We start from the raw sequence: 24,730 nt of genomic DNA on the forward strand, positions 1-24,730 counted from the left end.
TAACTGCTGCAGTTCTGCAGTACATGGAACTGTCTTGCATGGAAAGCAGAGTTTGACTGATCACCAATTAAATGTTGTACTGGAAAATAAGTTACCTGCACCTACTCTAATCTTAATTACTGTATTAAACTAAGCATACTTCATAGTGATGGGTATCCTATCAGAACGTGTTCCTACACAGTTGAGAAAAACACTTTGCAATAACAAAACTCATGCCAAAATCCATGGCATTTTCTATTAAATATAAAACAGTACAATTCAATAGGAGCAACATAATTGCATTTACTGTAGCAAAGAATATTAGGCCAAATCAACTGAAGGACATAACGAGGAGCATCTTACAAAAAAAAGTGTGTATGTGAGCCATGAGCAATGCTTTGTGAATGAACAGCAAGACGACAAGTTATGATTCTTACCACCAATATTTAAAGTGGAATCAATTAGCTTCATATATCTGTAAGAAACAACTCTTTACATTCAGATTTGATTAACTTAACACATGCCATGTTTGCTGTCCAATTTTTCAGTATCACTAGAATTTAGCAATCATTCAAAATTTGCCCATGACCTTTTTCCACCCAAAGCAACTGATCAGTTGCAGGGATTTTAGAAAAATACAGCTAGGTGGAACAATGGGGCAAACACACTGATCTATCACATCTGGGACCTGGGATTAAAGTTTGCAGACAGATGAGGTTAACCAGTTCTTAGTGCAAACTGCCCCTAATCGTACTCAGAGGCTATAGCATAGCTGGTAGATGTGGGGGGGGGGGGGGGGGGGGGGAAGTCAACTGGAACAAATAAGGGGTACTGAGAGCTTCATTCTTCAACTAACCACAGTATCTGACCTAGAAGTGTTTGATGACATTCAGGACCAGGTTTTCTGTTTCTGCACTCACCAGCCAGCTACTTTATCCCATTTTTTCCTTAAAACCTACCTCTTTGACCAAGATTTTAGTTACCTATCCTAATATCTCTGACTCGGTGTCAAATTTTGTCTGATAACACTCCTGTGAAGTGCCTTGGGATGTTTTTACTACGTTAAAAGTGCTATATCAATGCAAGTTGTTATTCAATTTGATTGTGGAGAAATCATTGGTTTGAGGAGTGTAGAAGTGGAAAACTACAGCCTCAGTGTCTGAAATGGGAAAGTGTTTCACTTCCCCAGTACCATTCTTTACCAGCATGAATATAAAGGCCAATTTTTTTTTAAATGTAGAAAATTCTCTAAGGAGGATTTAAGCTACCACATTTTGTGCCCAGAAAAGGTAAATGTATTATACTTCAGACAATGGAGTGTCCAATTTGGAATTACAGCATTCGAAGTGAAACCTTTTCAGGAAAACAGAATTTCCAGTGATTGATGTATACAAACTTTTAAATTAAGACCTTAAGTGAACTTTAATTTCACCTAGGATTTAATTCCAAATTTTATCAGGTTTGTAGTACAGTACAAATTGTCACCAGTTTAACAGCTTCATAGTCAAGCATGGATTATTTCAGGTCTTTGGTCCATGACTGAAGTTAAATATAATCTCTTAACTAAATAGGAAGCTTTGAGAAATGCTTAGTAGATGTCAGCTGCTTCGAACAAAACCCTAGGTATAATGTTCAACAAATACTATTTTGCTGTAAAGATGCCATGAATGCAGGTACTAATTGAAAATACATAGTATTAACAGCTTCAATCTACTTCAAAAAGACAAAATAGTCTTCTGAATGATGTCCACACATTCTCTTATTTCATCCTCTTTGATGATAAGGGGTGGTGCCAGTCTAATGATGTCCCCGTGTGTTGGCTTAGCTAGCAGACCATTATCACGTAGACGAAGGCAAACTTCCATTGCATCAAAAGCTGAAACAGGGAAGAAAAAGTTCAATAAAAAACAGCAGCTACTAAGATTAACAGTTTTATGCTTGTTCAAAACAAATCTTACAGCTTTGTTAGTATTTTGTGATCATTTTCCACTATGTAAACTACTTTTCAGCAAGTATAGTATAAAAATCACCTAGGTTTGAGCAAAGCAGTAATGGGGGGACTAAAATCAACCTGTGTCACTGAGCTGGAACGGTAAGGTGAACCTGGATTCTCACTCCCAATTGCTATGCAGTGACCTCATTAGGTATAGGCTCTGGCTGGCTTGGATTCAAATGCCATACCCCCACAGTCAAACAGCCTACAAAAAACAGGTCACTTGTCTACGCTTACATGACAAATGAGGTAGTGGCGGTCTGCCAGCAACTGAAACCACAGCTCGGGTTGAGTCACTGCCTTCAGGAGAAAATATGGGGAAAGGAGGAAAGAACCCTACTTGCACTTTTGGAGAGGAAACAAAGTTAAACAAAAACTGTTTAGTTTAATGCTTCAGATACCATTTTGGCTGAATTTCATTCATGCATTTTATGATTACTAAAGTAGTAACATTTAAAAACTACACTTTTGATCTACAATGAGTGGACAGATGCATGGTTATCTGGCACTGAGCTCTACAGATCAGGAGGATCCAAAGTTTAAATCCCTGGCACTTGAAGTGGCTTGTTGCAATTATGTCTCCATAAATAAACTGGATCACTGACTTAATATAGAAAGACATTAACAAGATTTGGCAGCATCTTCCTCATTCTTTGAATGTTAACCTTTGCATACCACAATGTCCATTTAGTCAACTAACATTTTAAATTTGATGGTTTTAAAACCCAGCTAAGTCACAATCTCCATGCAGTCAATTCACTTTTCTAAACCCAATAGACTAAGCTTATTTGCCAACTTCCTGGAGACCAAGTTAGTTATAAAGTGTCTTTGAACAGAAGTAGTTGTAGGAGGAAGGCCTTACTATAATTTACCATTTGTTGATTCCACAGAAAATCAATTTAAATCTACCCCTTGATCTGAATTGCCACAATGAACGGGTAGAAGCAATCAATGCCTATGCTGTACACTCCTTTTGCGACAAGTAACCTCATTGGTCAGGGTTACTCCCTTACCAGAAGTAATATCTGCTTGCAACATTGACCAACTCACTGACGTGGAAGTAAAAGCATTAATTGACACATCTGACCAATATCCTAAAGGACTCCAAGTGTCATGCAACCAAAAAGACAAGGAGCCACAAAACCCAATTTGTCAAAATTCTATGATGAGCTTGAGTAGATCAATTCTGATTTGAACACTTCTCAGCCACACTTCAAGAACTCATGGAAAGCAGTCAAAACTGTTTCTAACCAGTTATATCTTTCTCCCTCCAGAAGGAAGAATTCACAACCATACCCCTATTATCAGAAGTTCTTGACCACTGTATTTGTTGTAGTCATCTGCAACAAAGTATATGTATGACAAAAGGTTTGACAGGCTAATTGACTGCATGAAGGAGGTCAGGAGCAACGTAGAGGACCAAAAGTCCAACCATAGGGTAATAATTGAAGCAGCAAGAGTTGCAGCAGCAAGTTCATAACAAATAACAGGAGCACACTTCTGTCTGTAAAACCCCAAGAATGTAATTGCCTGGAACTCAGTCTCTTGTACTTAGAAGTGCAAAAACACTTACAGCTGCAGAATGCATTAAGCTATGAGAAAGTTTGTCTTCCTTGTGGTATTCCAGTCTAGCTCTACAGTTATTTTGCACTCAGTCACTGAGATGAAATGAACATTTGTTCTAGCCCCAGTTACCTCTAGCTGTATGGTCATGCCACCAATAAAACTTATTTATTTAAATTGTCTCTAGTGATCCCCTGTGCTGTATGACTGGAATTTTTAATATATGGAGTGTAACAGAGCAAGGAGTTTGAAAAATTGCGAGACTTTTTTTGTACCTTTTGTTTCTCTAATAACAATGGCATTCAATAATCCTTTTCCTCTTACAGCAGTCACTATATCTGAAGGCAGTTTCATCAGCTCACTTCGGAGGAGCATTCCCATTTCCTCCGCATTTTCTGCCAAGTTTTCTTCTTCAAGTACCTGTATATTTCAGTTAAACGGATATTGCAAAAAAATCAAAAGTTTAGCCCAGTCATTCTTTACATATTTTTTAATCCCACTAAATTTAACATTAAAATGTTTAGGAACAGGAAACGCCCACGAGGCTTAAACAAACATTTCCCTTTTCACAGGTACCACCTACCTGCCCACCTCACTACATCCCTCATATTTTTCTCTTGAAACCATTTATATAATCCATTTCAGAGGCCTTTCCTGATGACTTAGTCAACAACTCCATCATCCTTTGAGTGAAAAGGTTCCACCAGATATGCCTACTTACTTCAAACATCCTCATTTTTAAACTGTGTACCTGAAACCTTCAAAGTGAACAATTTTCCTTAATATTAAATTTTCTTCACAATCTTGAAAACTTCAGCTTGAAGTCTCTTGTCCAAAGAAAACTGTCCTTAACCTTCCCACACAATTTAAATCTCTAGAATTTATCAAACTACTGCCTTATCTCCAACCTGCCTGTTCTCACCAAGGGCCCTGAACATGCTGCCATCCAACTTTGCAGCATGGCCCCTAGCATTACCTGAACACCCTCCAAATTTCTGATCTGCTCACAATACCTGGGACATGAAAGTCGTGAACATTCTATGTGCCTGCAACTATGAGCTCATTGTTCAGCAACCACTCCATTCGCCAATATCTTGTGCATGGCCACCTTCAGTGTGTTCCATTTCTACATGTTGTAATATAGCCACCTTCTCCTACAATGCAGAGTGACATCTGCAACATGCCCCAGGTTCTATCCTTAGTCCTCTTATCACTTACATGCTATCCCTCTAGATATTATTTGAAAGCATGGGATAAGCTTTTGTGTGTGTCAATGACACCCAATTCTACCTTTCTGCCATGGCTACCCCAAGGATGTGGCTACACTTTCAGATTGTCTGTCCAACCTCCAAGTCATTGTTGAGTTGAAATTTTCTTCAATTGACATTGGCAAAATCAAAGTCATTGTTTTCAGTTCCTATTAGCATCTATGTAGATCTAACTGCAGCTCCACCAACCTCTCAGCTCAGGCTGAACCAGAGAGTGTGCACAACCCCAGCTCAACCCTGAGCTGAGATTCTTAAGCTACACATCTGGTCAGCTGTCATACTTCATTTTTCCACCTCCAGAACATTGCCCAACCGTTGTTCCCTGCTGAAAAACCCTAATACATGCCTTCATCACCCCAAGGATCAATTTCTCAAATGATTTCACCAATTTCCCTTCCTTCAGCCTTCACAAGTTTTGGTTAATCCAAAACTATTTCATGTTCTCTCACAGACAGTTCTACATGCCAAACACTTCTTTTCTTACCAAGTTCCACAAGCTACCTTTCACTCAGCTTATCAACCACAAGGCTCTTGTCCTAATTTTCAAATTCCTCCCGTCTCTCACCACCTTATCTGAGAAGTCTACTTCAGCCACATGCCCACCCACATCCTAGGTTCCTCCAGTTCTAGATTACTGTTCACCCCTTGCTCCACCCTCAGAGACCAATCTTTGGCACCACTGTCTTGCTCTTTGGAACTTTGCCCAAAAATAACTTTGCCTTGCTAGCCCATTCCTTCCTTCTAAAGCTTATAGGCCCATCTCTTTAGTCATAATATAATTCTCCCCCCTCTTAATTTCTCATCTGTTACCTGGTCAGTATCCTCCTCTCCCACTTGCTAGGAACAGATGATCTAACTGATGTACAGTGTTATTTTTACCCACATTCACTTGAGCATTTGTGGTTCAGGTATTTGCTCATTATTACTAGACTGCAATGAACTAATGTAGTTTCTACCAATCAATTTCAAGTAATTTATTGCAACAATGGATTAATTTGCATTTGTACGACCCACATCCATCACCCTGGGATATAGTAACAAGGCTGACACTACCAAACTGCATTTAATTCAACCGCATTCAAGTGGATGATACATGTCACAATTCAGTTAAATATGATTTACTGAAAAAAAATGCCTGGTTCACAGATTTAGTACCAGCACAAATGAGTTTAAAGCTACGGCACAAAAAACCTGCAGCATTATAAAACAAGCATTAATGTACAGGCTGCAGGTTATGCACACCAGTGTTATGATACAAATTTAGTACCTCTGTGGGGTTGTTAGTAATCAGTTCGTCCACTATCTCAATTTTTATTAAAACAAATTAAAGCCAGGGAGACCTACTTAACTTTGGTTTGCTCACAGCACAAAATCCATGTTTGTATTTTGATAGTGATGCATTGCTTTTTGCTACTGGGAAATAGCAGCCAAATTTGGTAAAAATCTAAAGTTATTGAAGTTACTAAAATAAGCCAATTCTGCTACAGTGAAGGAAATTGAAATTAAAAGTAAAATTATGAATCAGCTTAAAGATTCAAATAGAGAGACAAGTTCACCCAATACTATAAGTATACTATCCTATAAAGTAATCTTTGCCAAAAAGAAAAAAAAAACTTTCATTTAGATAGTGCCTTATCACATTCTCCTCCTTAGAAGCGTTTTACAACCATGAATTGCTTTTGAAGTGCACAATTACATTGGCAAACATGGCGCCAATTTACACTCAGCAAGGCCCCATTAACAGCAAATGAATGAATGACCAGATAATCGGTTTGTGGTCTTGGTTGAGGGAGGAATATTGGCCCAGGCACCAGGGAAACGCCTTGCTCTTTGAATAGTGCCATGGAATCTTGTCAACCTGAGCAGACAGACGAGGCCTTATCCGAAAGACAGCGCCTCTAACAATACAGTGCTCACTCAGTACTGCACTGATGTCAGCCTAGGTTATGGTCAAATCTGAGGTGAGGTTTGAGCCCACAATATTTTGACTTAGGAGAGCGTGTTACCAATTGAACTAAACTGAATATTTTTGTGATTGCTAACATTACAGTAAACAACATTATACAGTGGAGTTTTTAAACCCCCTAGAGATAATAAGCCTTTTTCATTGAAAGAAAATGGCCACCACAAGAGCCCCAGCTAACAGGCTAAAGGCACAATTACTGTAATCATTCCACAACAATCTAGAATATACTTTCATATGTAATGGCAACAAAACACCTCACTGAGAACTGATTGCCACAGTCAAGAAAAAGGAAAGGAAAACTAAAAAAAATTAAGTACCACCATGACCTATTTTGGTAGCCAATAATGAATAGAGTACTCCCACTAAGAAGGTGGAATTTATTTCAAGTGAAAAATCATTAATTGGACAAAGGTTTTTAAAACTCACTCATGTAACCAACTTCCCCCACTCTGCATCCCTTAGACATACCTCAAGGGCAGCCATAGCAACACGGCATGCTAATGGATTGCCACCATATGTGGACCCATGCTGACCAGGTTTAATGGTCAACATAATTTCATCATTGCACAACACTGCTGAAACCTGCAAAGGGAGAAAAATTGTCAACTCAATTCATTAAGAATAAGATACAATTATTAGCTACATTTTCTTTTGAACAAAATACTGTTATAACGGAGACCAAAATCAATGCACACTATTAGCCGTCTGCCCTTGAAAATCATGATGGTCACAGGCACAAGTTGTTCTGAAGAAGTAAAGAACTTGGAAAAGCAGCATAATTTACCATATAACTAAGATTACAATTCCTGTCTCATCATGAAAGAAAATAAAAGCAGGGAATGCATAGTCCTTTTGATACTTGGGTGTGTTCAGTCTTGCATATACAGGAATGCATAACAGTTTTCTAGCAGAAACTCTGCTTAGGATGTAGATGAAAACTTGTGGAATATACCATAACATAACACCAAATGATGAGGTGGGGTTCATTTAAGTCTAATTATATACATTTTCTAGGTTACAAAAATTACCTGCCTGGTGCTGGTCAATTAATTCCTGAAGGAGCACATTATGCTTGGTAGCTTAGTAGAGAAGGTGATAGTGATGCATCTATACAATCGATTTGGTTTCTTAAAAAAAATAGCATACCAAATTCTCACTGCTGAATAGAATGCTGAAAGCCCTCCTTCACATATATTGTGGGCAAAGTGAGTAATGAATGTTTAGAAAATTTAACAAACTTCCCTAGGATACCATGGAACTGAAGCCCAACGATATCGAGACCTTGTAAAATCGGGCTTCAATTTTTGAAACAATTACTGCTCTCCACTAGGTTCAGCAAAAAGGCTCCAAAAGCCTATTTCTATTATGGCATCCAGCAAATTAACATAAATTACCATATTTCTTGAATTCAATTTTACAATTTGTCTTGGTGGGATTTGAACTCAATCTGCAGATCCCTAGTCCAGTACCATACCCTTTGCTATGTTGGATACACTTCAGATTACATCTGAAAATCATGTATAGCATTACTCACGGGATACACGCCTCCAGAGAGGGCTTTTCCTAGCACAACAATATCTGGTCTGACATCTTCATGATCACATGCCAATCGCCGTCCAGTCCTAGCCAACCCAGTCTGCACTTCATCTGCGATGAACAGGACCTATTCAATCATACAGAATCATAACTAAAGATTCTTCCTGTTTAAATTCAGTAAACTAAAGTATTATTAAGCTTTGTTACAACTACATTTCTACAACTCACATCATATTTTGTGCACAATTCTCTCACTCCTTGAAGGTAGCCATCATCAGGAATAATTACACCAGCTTCTCCCTGGATTGGTTCTACCATAAATGCTGCCATATTAGGATCCTGGAATGCACGCTAAAAAGAGAGCTGCAATTATCTAGTCGTAATATTTACATAAAACTAAATCAAAATTTCAACTATAACAAAACGTTAAATCTAATTATAATTTTCATTACCTCTATTGCTGGCAGATCATTGTAAGGAATAATTTCAAACCCAGGCATAAATGGCCCAAATCCTTCATAACTACTAGAGTCTGTTGAACTGGAAATGGCAGACATCGTTCTACCCCAAAAATTACCAGCTGAAGAAAAGGGGAAATAAAGTATTAAAAGATAATGTGAATACTGCTTGAACCTTCAGACATTTCAAATTTTCTAGCTCTTAAAATATTTATGGACGGAGGATACTGCAAACCCATTTATTAAAAAGTATTTTATCCATGAGTTCAAGATGTATTTCACAAGTATGACAAAGCATTTTTCATAGAAAAAAACCCTTTGACTACCCTAAGTTTATATTTTTAAACCAGGATTTTACCAGAATTCATACAATTTAAATAACCAAATGAGAAAATACGAACTTTTGCACCATTATACATTACCAATTAAAATGATCATTTATTTTTCAGTCCTAGAGTATTCTAAATGGACAGTCTGTTGAATTCTGTCAAAGAACTGAGCAAAATATTAAATTTACAAAGCCCTATATAGTTTTTAAAAAATCATTATGGCATCAGATATTTTTGAATGCTGTAAATACTGAGGACTTCAATTCACAGCGACAGGATTATTTAATGCAAATTACAACTGTAATGATTAAATACTACATGAAACTGATGTCCCACTCAGTTATTTTTAAAATCTTACCTGCAAAAAGGATTTTTGCCTTATATTTAGGAATTCCCTTTACTGAATATGCCCATTTGCGAGCCAACTTGCAAGCAGATTCTCCGCCTTCCACACCTAAAGCAAAATTTTAAGTTTAAGATTCCTAAAGCAAATAAAATTTAAAAAACAATTACCAGAAGCGGAACAGAATTCCGTTCGCATGCAAGGTAAATGGTTCAGAGCACAAATTATTACATTCTTAAAGGGTAAACAGAAGGAACATTAGAAATTTCAGAATTATTTGAACTAGTTGGAACAGAACAACAAGTCTGTATTGCCAAATTTCAAGTCACGTTCTACCCGCCTTTCAATCTGACTACATGACAGTGGGTAGTTCATAATCCCCATTCCCATTCTGCTGGATACTATTTTCCTCAGAAAATGTGAGCTTAGGACTCTGAAATCATGAATACAAAAATCACATGGCCAAGATTTGCAGCTGAAGTCCATCCAACACTGCTAATTGAGCCCGAAGTCATATGGTTGCTTAACTGACAGTAAAATACATCTGAAAAAGCTTTTAGGTGCCAATATTTTAATTTTTACTCAAAAAGAGCAAACAACCATTATAGATTGCATAGTAAACAATAGGCACTTACCACTTACACTTGTTCATCAGGATGGAATATTGGGCAAGGGAACAAGATGTCATAATAGGCTAGAATGCAATTGCTTTAATTTCATAGTGTCTACAGCACAGAAACAGATCATTCGGCCCAACTGAGCTCCACACGAGCCTCCTCTCACCCCTATTCATCTAACCCTACCAGCATATCCTTCTATTCCTTTCTCCTACATATGCTTATCTAGCTTCCCCTTAAATGCATCTATGCTATCTGCCTCAACTACTCCTTGTGGTAGTGAGTTCCACATGGGTAAAGAGGTTTCTCCTGAATTCCCTATTGGATTTATTGGCGACTATCTTATATTTATGGCCCCTAGTTTTGGTCTCCACCATAAGTGGAAACAACTTCTCTACATCTACCCTATCAAAATTTTTAAAGACCTCTATCTGGTCACCCTTCAGTCTTCTCTTTTCTAAAGAAAAAAGCCCCAGCCTGTTCAATCTTTCCTGATAGGATGATACCAGAACTGAGGATATCCTCATGAATCTTTTTGCACCTTCTCCAGTGCTTCTATATCCTTTTTATAATATGGAGACCAGAACAGTGCTCAATAGTCCAAATTTAACATAATTTCTCTGCTTTTCGATTCCATCCCTCAAAAAATTAACCCCGGTGCTTGATATGCTTTTTTTTTTTTAAGGGCCTTATTAATCTGTGTCGCTACTTCTAGCGATTTGTGTATCTGTACCCCAAGATACCTTTGTTCCTCTTCCTCATTTAAGACTATTATCCAAGCAGTATGTGGCCTCCTATTCTTCCTACTAAAATGTAACACCTCACACTTGTCTGTATTGAAATTTGTTTTCCAATTACACAGCCATTCCACAAGTTTATTAATGTCTTCTTGTATTTTGATAAGTACTTCAATTCATTGGATATGACTGATCAAAACAGTAGAAATAACAAAAGAAAAACAGAAGCAACATGGGTTAAAATTAGCAATCAAGACAATAACGGTCATCCACTACCTCAAGGTGAACAAGTAGAGTGTTGTTTAACCAACAGCCTACAACAAACAAGAAATCACACTGTGTTAATCAACAGTTTCAGAGGTAAAGCAGCTAAAGTAGGGTCAATCAGAAGGGAAAGAAACAAGTAATTTTGCAGAGAAAAATCAGTAACTTCTTAATCTGCCATATGAAACCCTATATTTGGGGCAGGTGCTTTCACATTTATTATTTAGCATCCCATCAGGACTATCAGTAACTTGGTTATAGGTGAACACTTGCGTTCTGGTGACCCCTGTAGAGTAAAATAACCCTGACAGCATGAGTTTACTCACTCACTCAGGTGTCACATTGCTCTGGGGGTGAAAGGATTTATTAATCAGCAGAACCTTTTCTGTTGAAATGTTTTACATGCAAATATAAATTACCCAATCGATACAGAATCACATAAATCTGAATATTCTGGGCTTCTGATTGGCTTCAAGACTGTTCCCAAACAATGAAAATGCATGTCTTTTTAAAAAATATTGCTTCTCTCTGAAATGAATGGCAAGAGCCAAGAGGAAGTTACTTGAAAGTTAGAAAGTCAGGTTAACAGAAAAAGTAAAATTAAACAAAAAGACAAGTGAGAAAGAATTGAGAGAAATGGAGTCAAAAAAGAAACACTGTAGATAACAGTGAAAGGCAAAGTATGCCCCAATGGTTAAAAGGGCATGTGGCAGAACAAAACTTTTATTAACTAGGAATGTGCACAGACAAATTAGCTTGAAGCAGAAAGCATTTTACAAACTTTAGGAAATTAACTCACAGCAGAACAGGGGCAAATATAACAAGCAATTGAGGGAGACAATAGCAGCCATTAGAGAGAGGCTAAGAGATCTCTGGAAAAGGTGGTGCACAATTGTTGTAGTAATAGCAAAAGTTACTTCAGCTAGATCAGGAATCAGAAGACCATTAAAGATCGTATAGGGCTACTAAAAGGTTTAGGACAGATTCTCAAGTTATAGCAGAGCTGTTAAATGACTATTTCACATCAATCTATATTCCTATGGATGGTGCTCATGTTCCAGTTGTGGGATGTCCTATATTATAAATATTAAAATAGAAAGATGTCATCTTGAATAGAATAGTAAATCTCAAAATAGATAGGGCCCAGGTCCAGATGACATACACCCATGAATGATTAGAGATGGGACAGGTGCTCTCTGAGCCACTTGCCTGTATCTTCAATAGAGTCAGGATAGTTCCCTTAGATTGGAAGATAGTTCATGTAGTTCCGATTTTCAAAAAAAGGGGACAAATCAAATCCAGCAAACTACAGGCCCATCAGCCATCATGGGGAAAATGCTTGGAGATCAGATCCTAAGGGATGCTCTTTATAATCACTGCTAAAGAGAGGCCATTAGAATTACTCAACACGGCTTCTGGAAAAGAAGGTGTCTTACCAACTTGATTGAGTTGTTTTTGAAAAAGTAACTAGGTTAAGTTTATGAGGGTAATCCAGTTGACATCGTCTACCTGGATTTTCAGAAAGCCTTCGATAAATTACTTTACAAGACAGAATTTTGCGGTATCAGTGGGAATTTGATACACTGGATTAGGAGTTGACTCCAATCCCACAGGCAAAAGGTTATAGATCAACCTGGAGGCAGGTTACTAGTGGTGACCCCCAGGGATCGCTGGTAGGTCCACTACTGTTCATTGTTTTTATTAACCCGACCTAGGCAATGGTGATGGAGGTATGGTTTGCAAATTTGCTGAGGATACTAAAATTTGTGCAAGGGTTGAGACTGTAGAGGAGTATAATCTTCTGCAAATAGATTTAGATGTGCTAGGGGAACTGGCCAAACAATGGCAAATGACAGAATATACTTACCCATTTACAGGGAACGATATTGAAAGCAGTTGAGAGAGAAAAGGATTTAGGTGTTATTGTGCAGAATGCTCAAAGTTCACGACCAATGCAGAGAAGCTGTAGTCAAAGCACACAATGTATTGGGTTGTATTAATAGAACCAGTCAGTAACAAATCAAAGGACACCACTCTGTCAGCATACAGGTCGTTGGTTAGACCACGTCTGGAGTACTGTGCCCAGTTTTGATCCCCTCATAGTGGGTGATTGAAACCTTTCCAAGCCAACTCTAAGGAGAGCTGCAAGAATGATTCATAGCTTAAAGAACATTACTCAGATAGACTTAAACAGCTGGGTCTATTTACTTTAAAGCAGCGTAGACCATTGTAAAATAATGAGCTGGAGTGTGTGCCTATTGATTTCAGATTGGGAAGGACCAGGGACATCCATATAAACTACACAGAAGGAGGAATAGGTTAGATGCTAGGTGGGTTCTTCTTTTCCTAGAGACTAGTGAGACTCTGGAACGCATTGCCCACTTGTGCAATATGTGCAGACTCTCTGCAAGCTTCAAGAGGTAGCTGGACCGGATCTTGGCCAAGGCAGAGATCACATCATATCAAAAAGTAAGTGGATTTACAGTTAACGTACACATGGTCAGTGTGACCTAGGCTGGTTTTGATCGCCTGAGGGGGTTGGAGAAGAATTTTCCAGATTTTATTTCCCTTATTGACCCTGGGTTTTTTTGGCTCTCCCAGAAGATCACTTCTATGGGGTTCGGGGGTGGGGGGGGGGCTAAGAAAGGGTCTAGTTATGATGCTCCAGGCAACATGGGTATAGGGCAGGCTTGATGGACCAGCTGGTCTTTCCCTGTCCATCATTTATGTGCATACATCAGGCATCACTAATGAAGACGGGACAAAATTCTAGATATCTTGGTTTAGGGATCTATAACATTAATAGAGTTCAGTAAAATATAAAAAACACAAATGAAGTGTACACAAGGAACTTAGACCAGATGGGATGAAAGGCTCCATAAACACAAACCCTGTACCTGAATACTGGAGGGTAGTGACCATAGAATCAGTGATAATTAAAAAAAGGAGAAACCCATTAATTATAGACCAGCTAGCCCAACATTGTTGATGATCAATATCAAAAATATTTTATAAGATGTTATTTTATTCACCTGAAGGAGAGGACCTAAGCAGTAGTCAACATGGATTTAGAAGCAATAGGCCATACCTCAAATCCACTGCTATTCTTTGAGGTGGTAACTGAATTAGTGGACAAAGGTGACCAGCGGGCATGATTCACTTACATTTTAAAAAGATTCCGAACCCATGTCTTAATTTTCTGATTTTATTTTAAACTATGTTCCAGTTTAAAAACTGCATATTTGAACAATATTCTCCAAATTCCCCACCTTACAATAAAGGAAAATTGATGCAAGTTAGTTAAATGTCAGACTGGTTGGAACAGCAACAAGGCACAGGTTTGAATCAAAGGTTCTCTACAGAATGCCCTGACTTGCCAGCCAAGTTAGACAGCTGACTAGATTCATGGCATCACCCAGATCAAAAACTGATGGCAAGTGAATCTGGGATGGTCTTGGGTACTTAACCACTTACACTGGCAGAGGCAGAGTATTTTGATTGGTTAATAGTTTAAATGAAGCAGTCAGGATTTCGTAAGTATGGAGAGGTAGATTTTGATCGGCTGATTTCCAAAAACTGGTAATATTTTCTTTGGAATATGAATAAGGTAGTCTGCTGCAGAACACCAAGTAATGATACAGAATACCACCGAACTGTGAGCTTCTCATTTAAAAGGTTTTTAAAACCTTTAATCTGATTTTAAAAAATAACAATCCTCTCTTTGCATCTCCACATTTCGCAGAGCATGAGCGATTAAAATCAAAAAACGTGTGCAGTGGTGCACAAACAGCTGCTTCATAAATAGTAGAACTCTAGCACATGCTCTTAAATTCTCTACCCAATGAGGTGCTGGTAAGAGGACAAGTGTGTCCTTGCAATCATCCATAAGTAGCCCTCTGCACTTTCGTGTGGAACTTTTCATAGCTGTGTTTGCAAAGACCTTGGAGCGTGTGTCCTATAGATACCATACCAGTGAAATGGTCCATACCATAAGAAATGAAAAGATTAAAATGAGAAAAATACGCTTTTTTTAAAAAAAGCTGTGAACATTCTATATTAAACAATCTGTTGTATACTAACCTGTATTCATTGGCAACAACTTCTTGTAGTTGAACAACTTAGCAACATACTCTTCATACTCTCCCAGTACATTATTGTAGAAAGCTCGTGAAGTGAGTGTCAATTTATCAGCTTGAGATTTAAGTGCTCCAATAATCTTTGGGTGACAATGGCCCTGATTCACAGCACTGTAAGCACTCAGGAAGTCGAAGTACCGCCTGCCTTCCACATCCCACACATAAACTCCTGAAAAGTTAAGTTGGATCAAAGCTATTATCTTTGTTAAATATTTTATTTTGCTCAAACAATATTTGCAGTCCTTTACTTTGCTGTCAATAGGAAAATCTAATTCACAAGATCAATCCCTCAACTCTAGTTTCATATCAATGCAAACTTGTTACATTTGCAGATGATACCAAGCTAGGAGGGGCAGTGGAATTGAAGGAGGGAGCAGAAAAATTACAAGCTGAACAAAATGTGAGAGTGGCCAGAAAATTGGCTCGTGAAATTTCAGGCAGATAAGTGTTGCATATAGGAAGGAAAATGGGTGACGTATTCCACAAATGGTGTTAAAATAGCTGGAAATGAAATTGAAAGAGACCTAGAAGTGTTAGTAGACTCTATGCCCAACATGCCCAAGCAAAGCTGAGCAGCAAAGCAAAAAAATTGAATACATAGCCAAAACAGTTTGGTACAAGTCAGAGGAAGTCATGATAAAACTATAGTGTTCTGGCCAGATGACACTGTATCTATTTCAGACCGATGCACAAGGGAGACAGAAAAACCACGAGGCAGATCTCTAGTTTCAGAGGCCTGCAAGATGAGGAAAGATTGGAGAAACTTGAGCTTTTCAGCCTCAAAAGAAGAAATCTAATATAATTAACAGTAAGGAAAAGTTAAGTCCAGAAAATTAAATTGTAAGAGTAAGGCAAGGCGACAAGCTCAAATTAGCAAACAGCAAATTTCAGACTAATATTAGGAAGTTCTTCATGCACAGCGACCAATACATAGAATATATAGTGAAGGTAAAACCATGAAACAATTTAAGATCTAATTGGATGCTGTAATGCAGGGGGGACTTCAGGTTATTTGTGGATGGATAATGAGCTGAATGGCTTCTCTCATCCACAGAGATCTCATGATAAATACACAGACATCCAAACTATGGATGTGCATAGCCACCAAGCTTTGAATCAAAATTGTCTTAGGCAAGCTCAAAATAAAATATACAATACTGTACTCTATTTCACCATTTCAACCACTTTGGACAGAACATAGAACAAATAATACCAATTATATTTAGCTCAAAAAGTACAAACAATTCTGTAGAGGTATTTGACTTGTGCTTAAATTTAAACCTAGTATTAGCTGATCTTACAATCAAGTATTCAGGAATGCCTACCTTCCCCTCTGGCCAAAGCTACAGGCAGTGGATCATAATTGTGTGCACCATACTTTTCTTCACGTGCAAAAACCTCTTCTGAAGTGAGTGACTTCTCAGTTTTTAATGATGTTTCTGTGGAAGCAGAGTAAGCCACTGTCTTGAGACTTCGCTTCAAGACTGAAGCACTGGAATTTAGGTATGGTGACAATCGAGACAGCATTTTTAAAATATGTTCCAAGCTTTACTGCACAGATAAAAGGAAGACAGTTAATTATTTGTATATTAAATTGTATGTAATAATGAGTCTTGTCCTCAGCTAATATTCTGTTTCAATGTTTCAGCTACAGTGCTGAAACAGTCAAATAGTTTTCAACTAACACTGAGGTACATGCAGAGGTACTTTCCATTTGGAAGAAAAAATAACTTCCCAATTCCCATACAACAGCAATGTTAACATGAGCTAACTTCTGGGCTACATCTGAATACTTATCACTGCTTAAAAAACTGTTGAAATATGGTACAAAACAGAAAATACTAGAAACACCCAGCAGTTTGGATAACATCTATGGAGAGACAGACAAGTTAACATTTCAGTAAGGTCCTATCATCAGAACTGAAAGATATTACAGCATTTAAATGGAAGGAGTAATTTACAGACTCCATCTGCAATTTAGGAGGTACGAGACAGTCTCTCCCTGAATTCCTACACAACCCAGACCAATCCACAAGATTAGACTAATTCAACAATCCCTTCCAGAAGTCGCACAAAAAGCAACATCCTGGGCCTCCTCTATGTAGCCGTGATGCAGGATATCAACCACACCTGACGTCAAGGGACCTTCACCAAATTATATTGCTCCCCAAACACATTTTTCCCAGTATATGCACAACCATACAAACAACTCTATGTACCAGTGTAAGTGGGCTCACAAGTATGTATTCTTTTAGGATGATTTCTATTGATTAATATAAAGAGAATTTGAGACAGGAATCAATTGTGAACAAGCGTGAATAAATTATTTTAATTTATAAATTTTTTATTTGTATATACAGGGTTAATATAGTGATAAAGCTTCGCCTGACTACATTAATGCTTGCTTCAGCATCAGTGAAAGCTTGGTGCTGCCAGTAGTCTGGAGGTTAAGGAATTGATGGTATTTTTCCATATGATGCAACAGGCAGTAAACATTGCTCTACTTGATAAAGAGGATTACTTTGTAGAGCCAAGTGTGAATACCGTTGACGCAAGCAAAGATGTACAAATATTTACACACTAATCAATTTTGTTGTATTTAATAGAGACAAACTAAACTGCTATAAGGTAATTGACAGGAACGCACTGAGGTATTGGGCCAGAAATCACTCCCAAAATAAGAGGAGCTCAACAGCACTCTTGTGTGAATTGAAGGAGCAAGTTCCCGCATTTGCACATGTGCAGTAAAAGGCAGAAATCATGAACTTGCTCCTGGTGGCTCACCGGCAATATGACAGCTTCGAATTAAAGGGCCATCGGACACTGAAATCAGAGAAATCATTGAAAAAGCACAAACTTGCTTATCTGCCCAGCTGGAAAGTAACTAATTACACCACCAAACAGGTACACTTAAAAATACCGAGTTTCAACAGGACGGTTAGTGTTAATGACTGCCACACAACTAAAAATTAACTTTTAAAAAAATGTGGAGTCTTATATTACTCCTTATTTTAATAGTTTAAGTCATAAAAATGTAAAAATTAAAAAATTAAAAAGTTCTACTTTTCCCTACTGTCTCAAATTTAATTAAATTATTTCTTTGGCTTTTATTTAAAAAAATTTACAATGACATACAGAATGCTAACTTTAAATGAATGAAGTCTGCTTGAGCAATGCAGGCTGAATATGTGGGCGTGACTTCTCTTCCTGTCAGATCTTGTGGGCGTGTCTTCTCACAGGCTTTTCCAGCCACGCAGAAACTCACATTGCATACAGGCGGGGTTGATAGCGCACATTTTGTTTAAAGTTCAAATTCAAGCAATTTGACACCGCAATAAGCATTTTCATTAATCAAATTCACAGGAGCTGTGGTGAGCTGCCTTGCCGCTCCGCGTGATTTCTGGCCCACTGTATTTTCTGGTTTATGCTCCCCTCCCTTCAATTTCTCTATCCTGTGCAGTCTCCCAGTTTGATGTTTTTGTTTACTCCTGTTGCAAAGTAGACCATTAATGCATTTCTTAAACTACACTCAATCCTAAACTTTGTACTCTAATTACATTTCAAATGATAATACCTAAAGTGACCTACAAACATTCACCATATTGCAACAAATTGTGGGCTATTAGTTCATCAGAATGTTAAGCGTTTTCATTGAAACTTGAACACTCCAAGGCCAGATTGAAAGGCAAGTTATAACTACTGTCCTTTTGTAACTCAACCCCCTCAACATAAACTGTAAATTCTGTACCTCATGTATACAACTGTTGAGACTAAATTAAGCAGCATCCATACTTATGAAACTAGATTACAATCTTAAGCTTTCATTACATCACTTGGGCACAAGAATTAAAATCACCAGTATCAAATGCGGGGCGGCTCAGCGGAACACGAGGCGCCGGCGGGGCGGCTCAGCGGAACACGAGGCGCCGGCGGGGCGGCTCAGCGGAACACGAGGCGCCGGCGGGGCGGCTCAGCGGAACACGAGGCGCCGGCGGGGCGGCTCAGCGGAACACGAGGCGCCGGCGGGGCGGCTCAGCGGAACACGAGGCGCCGGCGGGGCGGCTCAGCGGAACACGAGGCGCCGGCGGGGCGGCTCAGCGGAACACGAGGCGCCGGCGGGGCGGCTCAGCGGAACACGAGGCGCCGGCGGGGCGGCTCAGCGGAACACGAGGCGCCGGCGGGGCGGCTCAGCGGAACACGAGGCGCCGGCGGGGCGGCTCAGCGGAACACGAGGCGCCGGCGGGGCGGCTCAGCGGAACACGAGGCGCCGGCGGGGCGGCTCAGCGGAACACGAGGCGCCGGCGGGGCGGCTCAGCGGAACACGAGGCGCCGGCGGGGCGGCTCAGCGGAACACGAGGCGCCGGCGGGGCGGCTCAGCGGAACACGAGGCGCCGGCGGGGCGGCTCAGCGGAACACGAGGCGCCGGCGGGGCGGCTCAGCGGAACACGAGGCGCCGGCGGGGCGGCTCAGCGGAACACGAGGCGCCGGCGGGGCGGCTCAGCGGAACACGAGGCGCCGGCGGGGCGGCTCAGCGGAACACGAGGCGCCGGCGGGGCGGCTCAGCGGAACACGAGGCGCCGGCGGGGCGGCTCAGCGGAACACGAGGCGCCGGCGGGGCGGCTCAGCGGAACACGAGGCGCCGGCGGGGCGGCTCAGCGGAACACGAGGCGCCGGCGGGGCGGCTCAGCGGAACACGAGGCGCCGGCGGGGCGGCTCAGCGGAACACGAGGCGCCGGCGGGGCGGCTCAGCGGAACACGAGGCGCCGGCGGGGCGGCTCAGCGGAACACGAGGCGCCGGCGGGGCGGCTCAGCGGAACACGAGGCGCCGGCGGGGCGGCTCAGCGGAACACGAGGCGCCGGCGGGGCGGCTCAGCGGAACACGAGGCGCCGGCGGGGCGGCTCAGCGGAACACGAGGCGCCGGCGGGGCGGCTCAGCGGAACACGAGGCGCCGGCGGGGCGGCTCAGCGGAACACGCTTTTGATTACCTTGCTTTATTGGCTGTAATTTCAATGGTGCCATCGAATGATGTTTACTAAGTAACTAGGCTTAGGCAGAACCACCCAATACTTCTCAAACATTGATTGGCTTTCTTCACAACTCACTGCAACTGAGAGTTGCTGATTGGTCAGTATGCTCTGACCCCTTCAACACGCCCACCAAAAAGGACATTACAAAATTCCTACAGGATGTATGCCAACTTTCAAACAATTTACAAATTGTTCTGCCTGCAATGCCAAGATTTAGAAATGATCCCTGTTGCCACTGGAAACTTTCCAGGAATGGCCCCAGTTAGTGGGCCACATCAAGTTCCAAATAATTAAAGACATTTAACCCTATGATGTCATTTTTCTGCTTCAGTACAGGTGTGAGTTCATGCCTAGAAAGCAATTTTCCATTTGTTTAACCTAGGGCAGAAAAGCTTGTAATAGTCAGAGAGCTTCGTAGTATGATTTAGAATACTATCCTTTCAATTCTGCATTTGGATTTCAATTGATCTCAACTGAGAATGAAACCACCAGTAGCTACAAAGGTCCTAAATGAATTGAGTCATGATATTCTGAATTCAATTTATTGTAGGCACAAGTCTGTAGCGTGAAACTATAATTTAGTGCATTAGCAGCCAAAGTTCGCAAGGACAGCTGGTAGTGTTGCTGGACATGTCTCCAAGGTCAGAGTTAAGGTACATGATAGTAGAGAACTTAATTCACATTTTATCTGTGCTCCACTGGACTGCAGAAGGCTGTAATGCAGTCATTGATTTTGTAAATAGAAAGAAAAAATCAACCCATGTTAACAACCATTCTAAACAATTTCATGCTATATTACAATATTAAGATCCATGAATTTTCATTTCAGTTTAAACCAAGATCCAGACAAAGCGGCAGAAGTGTCATCTTTGAGGTGATTAATCGCTCCAGTGTGACAAAGATGAAATGTACAATTGCTTGCACAATAACATGACAATTTTAAAAGGATTTTTGTTTTGTGAGCAAGCAGTGCTTCTGGTGCCCCTTGAGAACATTTGTCCCTCAACGTACACCATTCAGCTCATTTACTCTGCATGCAAAACGCCCGTCACGTTTGCCTACATAACTAACTGTATTGCAAAAGTAATTGGATATGAAGCACTTTGAAGTCCTAAGGACATGGTGAGACACTATATAAATGAAAGTGCTTTCTTTAAGGCTGATACCAATATCATTCAGATACATTCTTTCACTTTTTCAACATAATGCAGTCCCTTTCAAACACATCATAAAATGACAGATAAATCTGCACAAAAATCATTGCATTCTTGGTAACATACAAAATTGGAAAGGCTGAAGAGTTTTGAAAATACCAAACCAATTAAAATTATTAGGGAGTCTTTAAGCCTAATACGATTAATTTGAGCTTCATCGTGAAAAAATATCTAACCACAATCTTAAACCTTTTTAGACTATATTTTCAAATTATGTTTCTTTAATGAATTTGATCACAGTAAAGAACTTGCATTCAAAATATTCATTAAAAATTTAAATAAGCTGTCACCTTGCTCAAAACAAAAAAACATTTATGAAACGATGAACAGCATTTCAATAACTACAGTCAAAATAGCAGCCCATTTTAAAAACGACAAAACTCTCAGACTGCATTAAACTGTGGGAGATCTTGCAGCCAGGTTTCACTTACACCCGAGCTTTCCCTCAAACAGTACGTGGAGCTCATCCAAGTCTTGCAAGTATGAGTGTGAGCAGCTGGGGGGTATGTACTGTGTGGACCAATCAACAGATCCTAAAAAGCTTCCTGCAGAGGAACTTGGAAGCCGAAACCTGCATTTCACATGCAGCAACGCTCATCTGGTTTATATTCCAAAAACGTCATCAATACCAGCTCCCTAGTTACATGGGTTTGCGATCTCGCCTTAACATTTTTCGATGTAGAGAGCTCAAAGAGCTGCATGATCTATATCCATCCCAACTTACCTCAAACTAAAACGTCGACATACATCCACACCTCACTACTGAAACCTTACCAGTGTCCATAAACAGATTTAAAATAAACTGCAAATACTGGAAATCTAAAATAAACTACTGGAAATAGAGGACAAAATCAGTCAGGGTCTGAAAGGAGAGACGAATAGGCGAACGTTTTAGCCCATACTGCACCATTCCCCGCACCCTGGCTTTCCCCAGGTGGCAGGCAACACAGAAGGCAGGATCCCGCCGCTCAACTTAACCAGTCTGCGCTCGCTCTCTCTCCCGATGCTGATGAACCTTATTTTTCTTTCTATACAAATTGACACGTGGACACTCCCAGTGTTCACACTGATATAGGGCGGCGACCACTCGCTGAATAAACGGGGAAGTGGCCAGACCAGGAGTGAATAAACCGGTTCCAGCGCTCCTTTTGCCCGGCGGGGGGGGAGGGACGAAAAATACGGTAGCACAGACCCGTCCGCCTCACAGCTGCCCCTGGCCGGCCAGGATTTCGAGACGAGTTACAATTAACCGGGCCGGAATCGCCCGACTCTAGGTGGAACCCGACCAGAAGCCCGGGTGTCCGGTCCATGCTGTGCCCTGCTCCGGTCCATGTCTGACTCACCTCCAGCCAATCTTTGCTACTGCGGCTGCTTGCTGCTTCCGATCTCAATTGAGCGAGACCGCGCGCGCTCGCAACGACCGTTTAAATAGCCGCGAGAGTCCGCGTGCACGGTCCATGCGACGGCCGCAGCGTCACCGTGCGTGCTGGGTGAGCGCGCCGCCGGTTGAATTTATGGAGCTGCGTCAGCAACTTGGCTTTTATGCAGCGACAGAGTGAAGTGGCGAAGGGGATGATCAAATCTGATGCATTGACTGGCTTTACATAGACTTGATGAAATGTTAACTCTGTTTCTTTCTCCACAGATGCTGTCTGATTTGCTGAGTATTTCCAGCATTTTCTCTTTTCACAAGCTGTTTTTTTAAATTTTACAAAGAAACGCAAACGATTTCGGCTATTTTTTTTTCTCTGAAAGGTTGACTTACGTGGCATCTGTCAGGCTAGACTTGTGAACACTTCACGTATCAAATACTATTATTTGGATCTGTGGCATAAGATCATGTGGAAAATTCGCTCCCCACCCTTTAAGTAGCGACTGGAGAGTAATTTACAAGGTTGTGCAAATCTAGGAGCAAAATATTACCGTAGAAATTCGGCCACGTTAACTTCGCTTTGAGTTCTGCTCCAATGTCTGGAGATGCACTTACACTGCAGTTACTGGTAGCTACAGTTTAGGTCCTAAGCTACAGAAGTGTATTTACATTGCCTGACTGCTACCTGGTAGGAGCGGCCTTCCTTGGGGGAGCTCAGTGCACTTGCTTGGATACAGGTGCCAGCAGGGATTTCTCCCACAACAATGGAAAACTTAAATGTTTAGAAAGCAGGAAGGAAAATAACCCTGCTCGTTATACAATTAAGTTGAGGTTAGGTAGGTTTACAACATACCCAAGAGATTCATTAGACCCTTGAGCACTTTGCAAACCAGGTTTAATACTGCACTGGAGTTACATTCTATGTTGTGTCAAACCAAGATGTGGAGATGCCGGTGATGGACTGGGGTGTACAAATGTAAGGAATCTTACAACACCAGGTTATAGTCCAACAGTTATATTTGAAAATCACAAGCTTTCGGAGGCTTTCTCCTTCGTCAGGTGAGTGTCGAGATTCATTGAAAATGATCGCATATATAGTCATAGAACTTTATGAATCTCGATTTCAATGAATCTCGACACTCACCTGACGAAGGAGAAAGCCTCCGAAAGCTTGTGATTTTCAAATAAAACTGTTGGACTATAACCTGGTGTTGTAAGATTCCTTACATGTGTCAACCCAAAGCAGTTTGAGACTTACTCCTCTGTGGAGTTTTGCTGTGCTTTGCTATGGCCAGTTCATGTGGTGATTTACACTGGCAGCTTGCAATAGCTAAAATCAATTTAAACTGACAGTAAATTTGCAATATAAATGTACCTAAGATTGGACTCTGAAATCAAAGCAAATTGGGAACAAATGTAAGTTGAGCCTTTTAAGGGCTTCTTAAGCACTAATTAATGTAGCACGTGAATGAAAGAAAGAATATATTCCACTAGCTTATGCTGCAATCACTGATTTACTGTGGCAAGAAAGTGATCTTAATAACTTTAACTGGCACAGTTCTGCCTGAATCACATGTGCTGCTTCTCCCCACCCTGACTCATGTTTCTCTGCCTATCCACCTTAAGTGGGTTGTTTTGTAAATGGTGAGTCACTGTGAGGCAGCAAACTCAATACAAATAAAATGATTTACATTTCAATTGTTGCAGTAATAGGGTCACTAAGAGATTAAGGTGGAAAACCTGTAGTGGAGAATGAAGGGAGGGCATAAATGCTAAATATATTTGCTTCAATTTTTATACCGAAGGTAGATATTGGGTTTGTAGAAGGGACAAAGGTGGGTGTAGAACTCTTATTGGAGGTTGCTATTTGAAGAGAAAAGGATCCAAAGAAGTTACTCAAACTTGAGGTCGTAGCCAGCGAATCACC

General features: G+C 40.5%; 1 protein-coding gene across 1 annotated transcript; it reads right to left on the reverse strand.

The window, feature by feature from the left end:
• Positions 1–262: 262 nt before the first annotated feature.
• On the reverse strand, positions 263–22,870 carry oat (ornithine aminotransferase). The gene is made up of 10 exons (XM_068002319.1): positions 22,775–22,870; positions 16,515–16,740; positions 15,134–15,358; positions 9,451–9,546; positions 8,758–8,885; positions 8,534–8,656; positions 8,304–8,432; positions 7,238–7,351; positions 3,811–3,955; positions 263–1,855 (listed from the first exon to the last, which is right to left on the reverse strand). Exons 2-10 carry the CDS (start codon positions 16,714–16,716, stop codon positions 1,695–1,697), a joined length of 1,323 nt encoding a protein of 440 aa, XP_067858420.1. The 5' UTR covers positions 16,717–16,740; positions 22,775–22,870; the 3' UTR covers positions 263–1,694.
• Positions 22,871–24,730: the final 1,860 nt, after the last annotated feature.

The sequence above is a fragment of the Heptranchias perlo genome, chromosome 21 (assembly GCF_035084215.1).
Source record: "Heptranchias perlo isolate sHepPer1 chromosome 21, sHepPer1.hap1, whole genome shotgun sequence".
Classification (NCBI taxonomy): Eukaryota; Metazoa; Chordata; class Chondrichthyes; order Hexanchiformes; family Hexanchidae; genus Heptranchias; species Heptranchias perlo.

What these genes read in the sequence shown, in the direction of transcription:
- oat (XM_068002319.1), bottom strand. Translation starts at nt 16,716, where the DNA reads ATGCTGTCTCGATTGTCACCATACCTAAATTCCAGTGCTTCAGTCTTG. An exon ending in AGCTTTGGCCAGAGGGGAAG is followed by an intron (nt 15,359 to 16,514) that starts GTAGGCATTCCT and finishes TTAACTTTTCAG; the next exon opens with GAGTTTATGTGTGGGATGTG. An exon ending in AATTGTGCACAAAATATGAT is followed by an intron (nt 8,433 to 8,533) that starts GTGAGTTGTAGA and finishes ATGATTGAATAG; the next exon opens with GTCCTGTTCATCGCAGATGA.